Source organism: Schistocerca serialis, chromosome 10, assembly GCF_023864345.2.
Source record: "Schistocerca serialis cubense isolate TAMUIC-IGC-003099 chromosome 10, iqSchSeri2.2, whole genome shotgun sequence".
Lineage (NCBI taxonomy): Eukaryota > Metazoa > Arthropoda > Insecta > Orthoptera > Acrididae > Schistocerca > Schistocerca serialis.
The window spans coordinates 203,031,354-203,045,122 of NC_064647.1; the positions used below are offsets into that span (position 1 = coordinate 203,031,354).

General features: G+C 45.6%; 1 protein-coding gene across 3 annotated transcripts in view; it reads left to right on the forward strand.

The window, feature by feature from the left end:
- LOC126425318 (interference hedgehog) overlaps window positions 1–13,769 on the forward strand; it is a 602,807-nt gene that overhangs the window by 473,478 nt on the left and 115,560 nt on the right. For all 3 annotated transcript variants that reach the window (XM_050088299.1, XM_050088300.1, XM_050088301.1), the window contains exon 3: window positions 6,840–7,108. In XM_050088299.1, coding sequence (XP_049944256.1) covers window positions 6,840–7,108 — 269 coding nt within the window. The remainder of the gene's footprint in view (window positions 1–6,839; window positions 7,109–13,769) is intronic.

The window sequence follows — 13,769 nt, forward strand, 5'->3', positions numbered from 1 at the left end:
GACTTTAAAGAAAAAACTTTTGAAAGCTGTTACTTACAGTTAATTAAAACTGTCCTGCTGCATATGATGGCCCTTCTTTGGCCTTTAGCAGGTCTCCAGCTTCTTTTTCACCTTCCTGGATGTTTGTTTTGCTTTCTTCTCTATATTAGATGCATACCTGTCTACATCGGCTATCTTCATTTTATCGCAGTGTTGCAGCCCTGTGATCATATTTTCACCAGGATTAATTCCCAGTTTTTTCAGTACCCAACACTTTCCAATATTACCAGAATTAAATGTAATAACAGTAACATGAACTCCTAGTTTCATTGTATGCATGCCTGCAAATACAATTTTAGGAATGCGGTTCCAAATTATGCTGTCGAAACATTCATTTGGGTTCTGTGTCTGCCCATGCAGACATTTCCTTAGAAGGTCAGGATGAGCCAAGAGTCTGAAAATATGTTTAACTGCTGTAATAACAGCAGCAGGAAGAGAATGGTGGTTATAATAAGATTCTCCAGTTGCATGAGCCCTATTGTATTTGCACCACGGATTTTCTCCTGATGCACACAATCCATGACATGGCTTATCATCAGTAGAGGACTTATGGAAGAATATGGCCCAAACATCTCTCTTCATTGCCTCCAGATTTTCTTTATTTCTCGTAATTGCCTGTCCATAGTATGCCTGCAAGTTTTCTATTTCAGTTTTAGTTAACCGACCCTGTCCGGTCAACAATTTTCCATCTTCTAATTTCTTTCCTCTCATATCAACAGTTCGTTTTCTCAGCCTTGTTCCCAAACGTTTTTGAATGTGGCCCTCACATTCTATTTTGCTAACAATTGCATCTCCATATAGCTTAGAGTTGATAGTGGGTGGGTTGACAGTGGGTGACAGAAAAGTGGACGAGGCACATGAACACACGTGGTAGGAAAATGCTCTTTAAATGCACGAAAAAAAAATTTCAGCAAAATCTTTTTCAGGGTACTTAAATAAAACCTTAATCTATCGAAATATGATGAAAACCGAAAATCGGTTTTTTTCAACCTGAACCACTGTGTGGTCCCCTTAAGGTTTGGAATCGACTACGTTTGTTTACGCATACACAACTATTTCCCTTTCCCCTCCGTGCACTGTGCATCACGATCAGTAACGAACGTGAAGGCAATGCAAAATTCAAATGGCTCTGAGCACTATGGGACTCAACTGCTGAGGTCATTAGTCCCCTAGAACTTAGAACTAGTTAAACCTAACTAACCTAAGGACATCACACACATCCATGCCCGAGGCAGGATTCGAACCTGCGACCGTAGCGGTCTCGAGGTTCCATACTGCAGCGCCAGAACCGCGCGGCCACCGCGGCCGGCGAAGGCAACGCATCCGCCGACTTCCAGGATCCCCAGACGTCAACGTTGTTGGAGGTATCTGGAATGCCTTGCACCGTGCTCTCCAGAAGAAATCGCCATCCCCTCGCACTCTTAAGGGTTTATGGACAGTTTCCTACAGCACTACCTGAGACATTAGTCTAGTCCATGCCACCTCGTGTTACGGCACTTCTGCGTATATTAGGGAGGTGTTTCTTTGGCTCTTCAGTGTATATACACTACTGGCCATTAAAATTGCTACACCATATTATACTACAAACATATTATACTAGAACTGACATGTGATTACATTTTCACGCAATTTGGGTGCATAGATCCTGAGAAATTACTACCCAGAACAACCACCTCCGGCCGTAATAGCAGCACGGCCTTGATACACCTGGGCGTTCAGTCAAACAAAGCTTGGGTGGCGTGTACAGGTACAGCTGTCCATGCTGCTTCAACACGATACCGCAGTTCATCAAGAGTAGTGACTGGCGTATTGTGACGAGCCAGTTGCTCGGCCACCGTTGACCAGACGTTTTCAGTTGGGGAGAGATCTGGAGAATGTGCTGGTCAGGGCAGCAGTCGAACATTTTCTGTATCCAGGAAGACCCGTACAGAAACTGTAACAAGCGGTCGTGCATTATCCTGCTGAAATGTAAGGTTTCGCAGGGATCGAATGAAGGGTAGAGCCACGGGTCGTAACACATCTGAAATGTAACGTCCACTGTTCAAAGTGCCGTCAGTGCGAACAAGAGATGACCGAGACGTGTAACCAATGGCACCCCATATCATCACGCCGGGTGATACGCCAGTATGGCGATGACGCATATACGCATATAATGTGCGTTCACCGCGATGTCGCCAAACACGGATTCATCTGAAAAAATGACTTTTTGCCAATCGTGTACTCAGGTTCGTCGTTGAGTACACCATCGCAGGCGCTCCTGTCTGTGATGCAGCGTCAAGGGTAACCGCAGCCACGGTCTCCGAGCTGATAGACCGTGCGGCTGCTGTAAACGTCGTCGAACTGTTCGTGCAGATGGTTGTTGTCTTGCAAACGTCCCCATCTGTTGACTCAGGGATCGAGACTTGGCTGCACGATCCGTTACAGCCATGCGGATAAGATGCCTGTCATCTCGACTGCTAGTGATACGAGGCCGCTGGGATCCAGCACGGAGTTCCGTATTACCCTCCTGAACCCACCGATTCAATATTCTGCTAACAGTCATTGGATCTCGACCAACGCGAGCAGCAGTGTCGCGATACGATAAACCGCAATCGCGATAGGTAGAGGTCTGCGCGGATGCGGATATCCGCGGATATCCGCGGTATATGTTACTTGGCGGATAAAATCGCGACCGGCGCGGATATCCGCGGCTCATCTGCGGATAATGAGCACAGCATCTGCCCAGTACGTATGTTGCAATGTTAGTTCAAAACTTCAAGTCTGTTGACATTCTTGGAATCTTGCAGGGCCCGGGTAGAGCGGATATCTGTCTACATCTACATCTACATTTATACTCCGCAAGCCACCCAACGGTGTGTGGCGGAGGGCACTTTACGTGCCACTGTCATTACCTCCCTTTCCTGTTCCAGTCGCTTATGGTTCGCGGGAAGAACGACTGTCTGAAAGCCTCCGTGCGCGCTCTAATCTCTCTAATTTTACATTCGTGATCTCCTCGGGAGGTATAAGTAGGGGGAAGCAATATATTCGATACCTCATCCAGAAACGCACCTTCTCGAAACCTGGCGAGCAAGCTACACCGCGATGCAGAGCGCCTCTCTTGCAGAGTCTGCCACTTGAGTTTATTAAACATCTCCGTAACGCTATCACGGTTACCAAATAACCCTGTGACGAAACGCGCCGCTCTTCTTTGGATCTTCTCTGTCTCCTCCGTCAGACCGATCTGGTACGGATCCCACACTGATGAGCAATACTCAAGTATAGGTCGAACGAGTGTTTTGTAAGCCACCTCCTTTGTTGATGGACTACATTTTCTAAGCACTCTCCCAATGAATCTCAACCTGGTACCCGACTTACCAACAATTAATTTTATATGATCATTCCACTTCAAATCGTTCCGCACGCATACTCCGAGATATTTTACAGGAGTAACTGCTACCAGTGTTTGTTCCGCTATCACATAATCATACAATAAAGGATCCTTCTTTCTATGTATTCGCAATACATTACATTTGTCTATGTTAAGGGTCAGTTGCCACTCCCTGCACCAAGTGCCTATCCGCTGCAGATCTTCCTGCATTTCGCTACAATTTTCTAATGCTGCAACTTCTCTGTATACTACAGCATCATCCGCGAAAAGCCGCATGGAACTTCCGACACTATCTACTAGGTCCCTGGCTACGACCGACGTAGCTGTACCCAAGAGACCTGCGCCTAATCCGTTTCCGCGACCGTGTCTTTTGTGTGGCCTGTGAAGTGCTCTCTGGGTGGCAAACCTGCCCACTGTCTACCAGACAGGTGCCCGTTGCGATTTCCCGCTGCCTTCAGTTAGCGCTTTGTAGTGACCGAGTGACAACGTGCATCGTAGCAAATATCAGTGAGAGTTCTTTCGTCAAATGAACACCATATCGATGGATACAATTTCGTGTAAGGTGAAAAAAGGTGATTTTTCATTAGTGAAGGAAAACAAATTGAAATCGCCAAATTGGAAAAAAATTCGCATAAGTCACAGCTGCAAAATACTAACGCGAATTCTTTACAGACGAATGGAAAAACTGGTAGAAGCGGACCTCGGGGAAGATCAGTTTGGATTCCGTAGAAATGTTGGAACACGTGAGGCAATACTAACCTTACGACTTATCTTAGAAGAAAGATTAAGAAAAGGCAAACCTACGTTTCTAGCATTTGTAGACTTAGAGAAAGCTTTTGACAACGTTAACTGCAATACTCACTTTCAAATTCTGAAGGTGGCAGGGATAAAATACAGGGAGCGAAAGGCTATTTACAATTTGTACAGAAAAAAGATGGCAGTTATAAGAGTCGAGCGGCATGAAAGTGAAGCAGTGCTTGGGAAAGGAGTGAGACAGGGTTGTAGCCTCTCCCCGATGTTATTCAATCTGTATATTGAGCAAGCAGTAAAGGAAACAAAAGAAAAATTCGGAGTAGGTATTAAAATTCATGGAGAAGAAGTAAAAACTTTGAGGTTCGCCGATGACATTGTAATTCTGTCAGAGACAGCAAAATACTTGGAAGAGCAGTTGAACGGAATGGACAGTGTCTTGAAAGGAGGATATAAGATGAACATCAACAAAAGCAAAACGAGGATAATGGAATGTAGTCAAATTAAATCGGGTGATGCTGAGGGGATTAGATTAGGAAATGAGACACTTAAAGTAGTAAAGGAGTTTTGCTATTTAGGGAGTAAAATAACTGATGATGGTCGAAGTAGAGAGGATATAAAATGTAGACTGGCAATGGCAAGGAAATCGTTTCTGAAGAAGAGAAATTTGTTAACATCGAGTATAGATTTAAGTGTCAGGAAGTCGTTTCTGAAAGTATTTGTGTGGAGTGTAGCCATGTATGGAAGTGAAGCATGGACGATAACCAGATTGGACAAGAAGAGAATAGAAGCTTTCGAAATGTGGTGCTGCAGAATAATGCTGAAGATAAGGTGGGTAGATCACGTAACTAATGAGGAGGTATTGAATAGGATTGGGGAGACGAGAAGTTTGTGGCACAACTTGACTAGAAGAAGGGATCGGTTGGTAGGACATGTTTTGAGGTATCAAGGGATCACAAATTTAGCATTGGAGGGCAGCGTGGAGATCAATACACCAAGAGATCAATACACTAAGCAGATTCAGAAGGATGTAGGTTGCAGTGGGTACTGGGAGATGAAGAAGCTTGCACAGGATAGAGTAGCATGGAGAGCTGCATCACACCAGTCTCAGGACTGAAGACCACAACAACAACAACGTATTTGATGGTAACGAAAAGATAAAAGATATAGTGGCTTGTTTTGCATGTAAAAAAGTATATTCATACAGTGAACACAAAAGTGGAACTTCAAATTTGCTAAAACATTCGTGTGAGGCTCGACAAAGTAGCATAATTACTTATTTAAATACCAAGAGAGACGTGAAAGTTCCTGAAGTTCCGCCAAATTTGAAGACAGCCGCGACTGAAAAACTTATCAATCTTGTCAGCAAAGACATTTTACCATTGGAAGTTGCGTGTGGATCTGGGTTTCTCGAGACGGCACAGTTTCTTATTGATGTGGAGGCCAAGTAAGGTGCAGTGAGTGCTAAGGAACTGCTATCTCATCCAACCACTCCTAATTTTTATAACCACTGATTTTGTTGTCACTCTTCGGAAGACGAATTATTTCTTCCAGACAACGTCAATTACTGCTGGCAGTTTAACTTTTTCACAGGTGCGCCAGCGTGTTGCAGTGAAGGCCTAATACTGTAAATATTTCACATGGAAGTGACGAGGACTGAACGCGTAAGCTATAATATAATCATGAGCTGACATGAATGGCTTCAAAATTTGACACATCCAAGCAGTGAGTACAAAAAAACTGTCGGTAAATGATGCAATGTGCTAGTAACAGTTTAAAACCATCGTCATTTTCAGCTGCCTTGGCACAAGAGCAGGGAAATATAAGTGTTTCTATACATGTATTTTCGTCATTTAATACTATTACATTGAATTTTATTTTTTTAAATAGCGTTTCCAATCTCACGACATCCGAGCTGCTACTGTGTGTGCTCCGGAGCGCCAATGTTTTCCTGTTTGGAATGGTCTGCTTTGGAGTAGGTATAGAGCATTTCCTGTGATTTAAGAAGTCAAAAGTAGTTGTCGCAGAAATGGCACCCTAACAATAACTGTCATTACATACCATAATTCTAAGTACTATTGTCTATTACTATTAATTACTCATTCAAAACTTAAATATATGCAGATGCGGATAAGAAACTTGCGGATGCGGATTAACTGCTGCGGATGCGGATTAGGACCTTGCGGATGCGATGCGGATGCGGATTGCACTTTTCTTATCCGTGCAGACCTCTAGCGATAGGCTACAATCCGACCTTTATCAAAGTCGTAAACGTGATGTTACGCATTTCTGCTCCGTACACGAGGCATCACAACAACGTTTCACCAGGCAACGCCGGTCAACTGCTGTCTGTGTATGAGAAATCGGTTGGAAACTTTCCTCATGTCAGCACGTTGTAGGTGTCGCCACCGGCGCCAACCTTGTGTGAATGCTCTGAAAAGCTAATCATTTGCGTATCGCAGCATCTTCTTCCTGTCGGTTGAATTTCGCGTCTGTAAGGCGTTATCTTCGTGGTGTAGCAATTTTAACGGCCAGTATTGAAATGTTCCTTTACAAATGTTAACACTCCAATAGCATCGTCAAAAAACAGCCCTCTTACGCACCCTGTAGATAGCTGCCTCCTGAAACAGCCTGTACGGAGACGTTTGCAGTGATGTGCGGCCCGCCGTGTCTTTGCGTGCAGACATGACGCAGCTCTTCCTGCGGAGCCCAGAGGACGCCGTGGCGCCGCTGGGGGACCGCGTCTCGTTCGACTGCCGGCTGCGCTCGGGGGCGGACCGCATCCGCTGGAAGCACGCCGGCCGCTTCGTGTCGCACGTGCCGCAGCAGGCGCAGTCGACGTCGTCGTCGTCGGCGCACCCGGCCCCCTCCGGCACCAGCGGCGGCAAGGGCCGCGTGCGGTCCAGCTACCAGGTGCACGTCACCAGCTACGACCAGGCCGGCGACTACCAGGTCAGTACCACGGCAGCGGGCAATCGCAGTTACCACGGCCGTCACATGAAAATCTTAAGTATTTCAATATACCCTGATATTGTCAGGGAAGAGACGGTGGTCCTCACAAAAACTGGTCCTGACCAAAAATTTTTAAGGTAAAATGTGGAAACTTGCACAAGTCACACCAATATTACACAGAGTACGCGGAGGAACTTGCCCCTCTTCTCGCAGCGCTGTACCGTACATCTTTAGAAGAGTGTACCGTTCCAAAAGATTGGAAAAGGGCACAGGTTGTAAGTAGGCTGTTTGGGTTTTTATGTTAGTAACGCCACGTAGCGCTTTGTATGAAAATCACTGACTGTGCTGTGTGCAGTCTGTGGCTAGTTTGCATTGTTGTCTGCCATTGTAGTGTTGGGCAGCTGGATGTGAACAGCGCGTAGCGTTGCGCAGTTGGAGGTGAGCCGCCAGCAGTGGTGGATGTGGGGAAGAGAGATGGCAGAGTTTTGAGAGCGGTCGATCTGGACGTGTGTCCATCAGAAAGAGTAAATGTGTAATATTGGATATCAAGAACTGATTTATATATTATGACTTTTGAACATTATTAAGGTAAATAAATCGTTTGTTCTCTATCAAAAACTTTCATTCGCTAACTATGCCAATCAGTAGTTAGTGCCTTCAGTAGTTAGAATCTTTTATTCAGCTGGCAATATTGGCGCACGCTGTATTGCAGTAGTTTGAGTAACGAAGATTTTTGTGAGGTAAGTGATTCATGAAAGGTATAGGTTATTGTTAGTCAGGGCCATTCTTTTGTAGGGATTATTGAAAGTCAGATTGCGTTCCGCTAAAAATGTTGTTCTGCTAAAAATGTTGTGTGTCAGTTTATTGATGATCAGAATAAGTAAAGAGAGAAATGTTTGAGCGCGTTCAGTTTTGCTCAGCTGTTTGTATATCAAATAACGTAGAGGTTTTCCAAAACTGTCATTTATAAAGTTTTTTCTAAGGGTACGTTACAAGGTCATCCCCGTTTTCGAGGGGGGACGTCGAACAGATGTGCAGAACTACAGACCTATATCTCTAACTTTGATCAGTTGTAGAGTTTTGGAACACGTATTGTGTTCGAGTGTAATGACTTTTCTGGAGACTAGAAATCTACTCTGTAGGAATCAGCATGGGTTTCGAAAAAGACGATCGTGAGAAACACAGCTCGCGCTATTCGTCCACGAGACTCACAGGGCCATAGACACGGGTTCCCAGGTAGATGCCGTGTTTCTTGACTTCCGCAAGGCGTTTGATACAGTTCCCCACAGTCGTTTAATGAACACAGTAAGAGCATATGGACTATCAGACCAATTGTTTGATTGGATTGAAAAGTTCCTAGATAACAGAAAGCAGCATGTCATTCTCAATGGAGAGAAGTCTTCCGAAGTAAGAGTGATTTCAGGTGTGCCGCAGGGGACTGTCGCAGGACCGTTCCTATTCACAACATACACTCCTGGAAATTGAAATAAGAACACCGTGAATTCATTGTCCCAGGAAGGGGAAACTTTATTGACACATTCCTGGGGTCACATACATCACATGATCACACTGACAGAACCACAGGCACATAGACACAGGCAACAGAGCATGCACAATGTCGGCACTAGTACAGTGTATATCCACCTTTCGCAGCAATGCAGGCTGCTATTCTCCCATGGAGACGATCGTAGAGATGCTGGATGTAGTCCTGTGGAACGGCTTGCCATGCCATTTCCACCTGGCGCCTCAGTTGGACCAGCGTTCGTGCTGGACGTGCAGACCGCGTGAGACGACGCTTCATCCAGTCCCAAACATGCTCAATGGGGGACAGATCCGGAGATCTTGCTGGCCAGGGTAGTTGACTTACACCTTCTAGAGCACGTTGGGTGGCACGGGATACATGCGGACGTGCATTGTCCTGTTGGAAAAGCAAGTTCCCTTGCCGGTCTAGGAATGGTAGAACGATGGGTTCGATGACGGTTTGGATGTACCGTGCACTATTCAGTGTCCCCTCGACGATCACCAGTGGTGTACGGCCAGTGTAGGAGATCGCTCCCCACACCATGATGCCGGGTGTTGGCCCTGTGTGCCTCGGTCGTATGCAGTCCTGATTGTGGCGCTCACCTGCACGGCGCCAAATACGCATACGACCATCATTGGCACCAAGGCAGAAGCGACTCTCATCGCTGAAGACGACACGTCTCCATTCGCCCTCCATTCACGCCTGTCGCGACACCACTGGAGGCGGGCTGCACGATGTTGGGGCGTGAGCGGAAGACGGCCTAACGGTGTGCGGGACCGTAGCCCAGCTTCATGGAGACGGTTGCGAATGGTCCTCGCCGATACCCCAGGAGCAACAGTGTCCCTAATTTGCTGGGAAGTGGCGGTGCGGTCCCCTACGGCACTGCGTAGGATCCTACGGTCTTGCGTGCATCCGTGCGTCGCTGCGGTCCGGTCCCAGGTCGACGGGCACGTGCACCTTCCGCCGACCACTGGCGACAACATCGACGTACTGTGGAGACCTCACGCCCTCGTGTTGAGCAATTCGGCGGTATGTCCACCCGGCCTCCCGCATGCCCACTATACGCCCTCGCTCAAAGTCCGTCAACTGCACATACGGTTCACGTCCACGCTGTCGCGGCATGCTACCAGTGTTAAAGACTGCGATGGAGCTCCGTATGCCACGGCAAACTGGCTGACACTGACGGCGGCGGTGCACAAATGCTGCGCAGCTAGCGCCATTCGACGGCCAACACCGCGGTTCCTGGTGTGTCCGCTGTGCCGTGCGTGTGATCATTGCTTGTACAGCCCTCTCGCAGTGTCCGGAGCAAGTATGGTGGGTCTGACACACCGGTGTCAATGTGTTCTTTTTTCCATTTCCAGGAGCGTATGTAAATGACTTTGTGGATGACATCGGAAGTTCACTGAGGCTTTTTGCGGATGATGCTGTGGTATACCGAGAGGTTGTAACAATGGAAAATTGTACTGAAATGCTGGAGGATCTGCAACGAGCTGACGCATGGTGCAGGGAATGGCAATTGAATCTAAATGTAGACAAGTGTAATGTGCTGAATAGAAAGAAAGCTCCTTGATCATTTAGCTACAATATAGCAGGTCAGCAACTGGAAGCAGTTAATTCCATAAATTATCTGGGAGTAGGCAATAGGAGTGATCTACAATGGAATGACCATATAAAGTTGATAGTCGGTAAAGGGGATGGCAGACTGAGACTCATTGGAAGAATCCTAAGGAAATGCAGTCCGAAAACAAAGGAAGTAGTTTACAGTACACTTGTTCGCCCACTGCTTGAATACTGCTCACCGGTGTGGGATCCGTACCAGATAGGGTGGATAAAAGAGATAGAGAAGATCCAACGGAGAGCAGCGCGCTTCGTTACAGGATCATTTAGTAATCGCGAGAGCGTTACGGAGATGATAGATAGACTCCAGTGGAAGACTGCAAGAGAGGCGCTCAGTAGCTCGGTACCGGCTTTTGTTGAAGTTTCACGAACATACCTTCACCGAGGAGCTAAGCAGTGTATTTCTCCCTTCTACGTATATCTCGCGAAGAGACCATGAGGATAAAATCAGAGAGATTAGAGCCCACACAGAGGCATACCGACAATCTTTCTTTCCACGAACAATGCGAGACTGGAATAGAAGGGAGAACCGATAGAAGTATTCAAGGTACCATCCGCGGAGTATATATGTAGATGTAGATATTCAAGAAAGGTAGTAGGACTAATCCATTAAATTACAGGCCGACATCATTAATGTCGATATGCAGCAGGATTTTGGGACATATATTGTGTTCGAACATTGCGAATTATCTCGAAGACAGCGGTCTATTGGCACACAGTCAAGGCGGATTCAGAAAACGTCGTTCTCGTGAAACACAACTAGTTCTTTACTCACACGAAGTGTCGAGGGCTACTAAGAAGGTATTTTCAATTGATTCCGTATTTCTAGATTTCCAGAAAGTTTTTCACACTGTACCACGCAAGCAGCTTGTACTGAAATCGCGTGCTCATGGAATATCGTCTGAGTTATGTGAATGGATTCGTGATTTCCTGTCAGAGAGGTAACAGTTCGTGGTAACTGACGAAAAGTCGTTGAGTAAAACAGAAGTGATATCTGGCATTCCCCTACTAGTGTTATAGGCCCTTTGCTGTCCCTTATCTATGTAAATGATTTAGGAGACAGTGTGAGAAACCGTCTTGGCCCGGGTTCCCGGGTTCGATTCCCGGCGGGGTCAGGGATTTTCTCTGCCTCGTGATGACTGGGTGTTGTGGGCTGTCCTTAGGTTAGTTAGGTTTAAGTAGTTCTAAGTTCTAGGGGACTGATGACCATAGATGTTAAGTCCCATAGTGCTCAGAGCCATTTGAACCAAACCGTCTTCGGTTGTTCACAGATGATGTTGTCGTTTATCGTCTAGTGAACTAATCAGAAGACCAAAACAGATTGCAAAACGATGTAGAAAAGATATCTGTATGTTGCGAAAATTGACCGTTAACCCGAATAATGAATAGTGTGACGTCCCCCACACGAGTGCTAAAAGGAATCCGTTAAACTTCGGTTACACCATAAATCAAAGGCCGTAAATTCAACTAAATACCTAGGAATTACAATTACGAATAGCTCAAATTGGAAAGAACACACGGAAAATGTTGTGGGGAAGACTACAGGCAGAACGCTTAGAAGATGCAAAGGTCTACTACAGAAAGTGCCTGCACTAACCTTGTCCATCCTCTTTTAGGATAATGTTGCACGGAGTGCGATCCTTACCACATAGGTTTAACGGAGTACATCGAGAATGTTCAATAAAGAGCAACACATTCTACATTATCGCGAAACAGGGGAGAGAGTGTCAATGACATTATAAAGGTCTTCGGGTGGTCTTCGGGTGGAAATCATTAAAACAAAGCTGTTTTCCGTCGCGGTGGACTTTTCTCACACAATTTCGATCACCGATTTTGTCCTCCGAATGCGAAAATACTTTGTTGATGCCGGCCTACATAGGGAGAATCGATCATCATAATAAAATAAGGGAAATCAGAGTTCGTACGGAAATACAGGGTGAGTCACCTAACGTTACCGCTGGATATATTTCGTAAACCACATCAAATACTGACGAATCGATTCCACAGACCGAACGTGAGGAGAGGGGCTAGTGTAATTGGTTAATACAAACCATAAAAAAATGCACGGAAGTATGTTTTTTAACACAAACATACGTTTTTTTAAATGGAACCCCGTTAGTTTTGTTAGCACATCTGAACATATAAACAAATACGTAATCAGTGCCGTTTGTTGCATTGTAAAATGTTAATTACATCCGGAGATATTGTAATCTAAAGTTGACGGTTGAGTACCACTCCTCCGCTGTTCGATCGTGTGTATCGGAGAGCACCGAATTATGTAGGGATCCAAAGGGAACGGTGATGGACCTTAGGTACAGAAGAGACTGGAACAGCACATTACGTCCACATGCTAACACCTTTTTATTGGTCTTTTTCACTGACGCACATGTACATTACCATGAGGGTTTCCGTTTTCAATTACGAAGTGGAATAGAGTGTGTCCCACTGGAAACGCGTCGACGTATGTGGTATCAGCATGATGGTGCACCTGCACATTCCACAATTAACACTAGGCTGACACTTGACAGGATGTTCGACGGGCGTTTCATAGGACGTGGAGGACGCATAAATTGGCCAGCCCGTTCTCCTGATCTTACACCTCTGGACTTCTTTCTGTGGGGTACGTTGAAGGAGAATGTGTACCGTGATGTGCCTACAACCCCAGAGGATATTAAACAACGTATTGTGGCAGCCTGCGGCGACATTACACCAAATGTAGTGCGGCGTGTACGACATTCATTACACCAGAGATTGCAGTTGTGTGCAGCAAATGATGGCCACCACATTGAACATCTATTGGCCTGACATGTCGGGACACACTCTATTCCACTCCGTAATTGAAAACGGAAACCATGTGTGTACGTGTACCTCACCCCTCATGGTAATGTACATGTGCGTCAGTGAAGAAGACCAATAAAAAGGTGTTAGCATGTGGACGTAATGTGCTGTTCCAGTCTCTTCTGTACCTAAGGTCCATCACCGTTCCCTTTGGATCCCTACGTAATTCGGTGTTCTCCGATACACACGATCGAACAGCGGAGGAGTGGTACTCAAGCGTCAACTTTAGGTTACAATATCTCCGGATGTAATTAACGTTTTACAATGCAACAAACGACACTGATTACGTATTTATTTATATGTTCAGATGCTAACAAAACTAACGGGGTTCCATTTAAAAAAACGTAGGTTTGTGTTAAAAAACATACCTCCATGCATTTTTTTATGGTTTGTATTAACCAATTACACTAGTCCCTCTCCTCACGTTCGGTCTGTGGAATCGATTCGTCAGTATTTGTTGTGGTTTACGAAATTTATCCAGCGGTAATGTTAGGTGACTCACCCTGTATATACGTGTTCCTTTCTTCTGTGCACTGCTGTAGTTTGGAGAAATAGAGAATTATTGTGAAAGTGCTTCGATGAGCCCTCTGCCAGGCACGTAAATGTAATTTGCGGAGTATCCATGTAGATGTAGGTGTATACACAGATGTTTTCAAGACAAAAAGGAATTAATGACATTAGCTG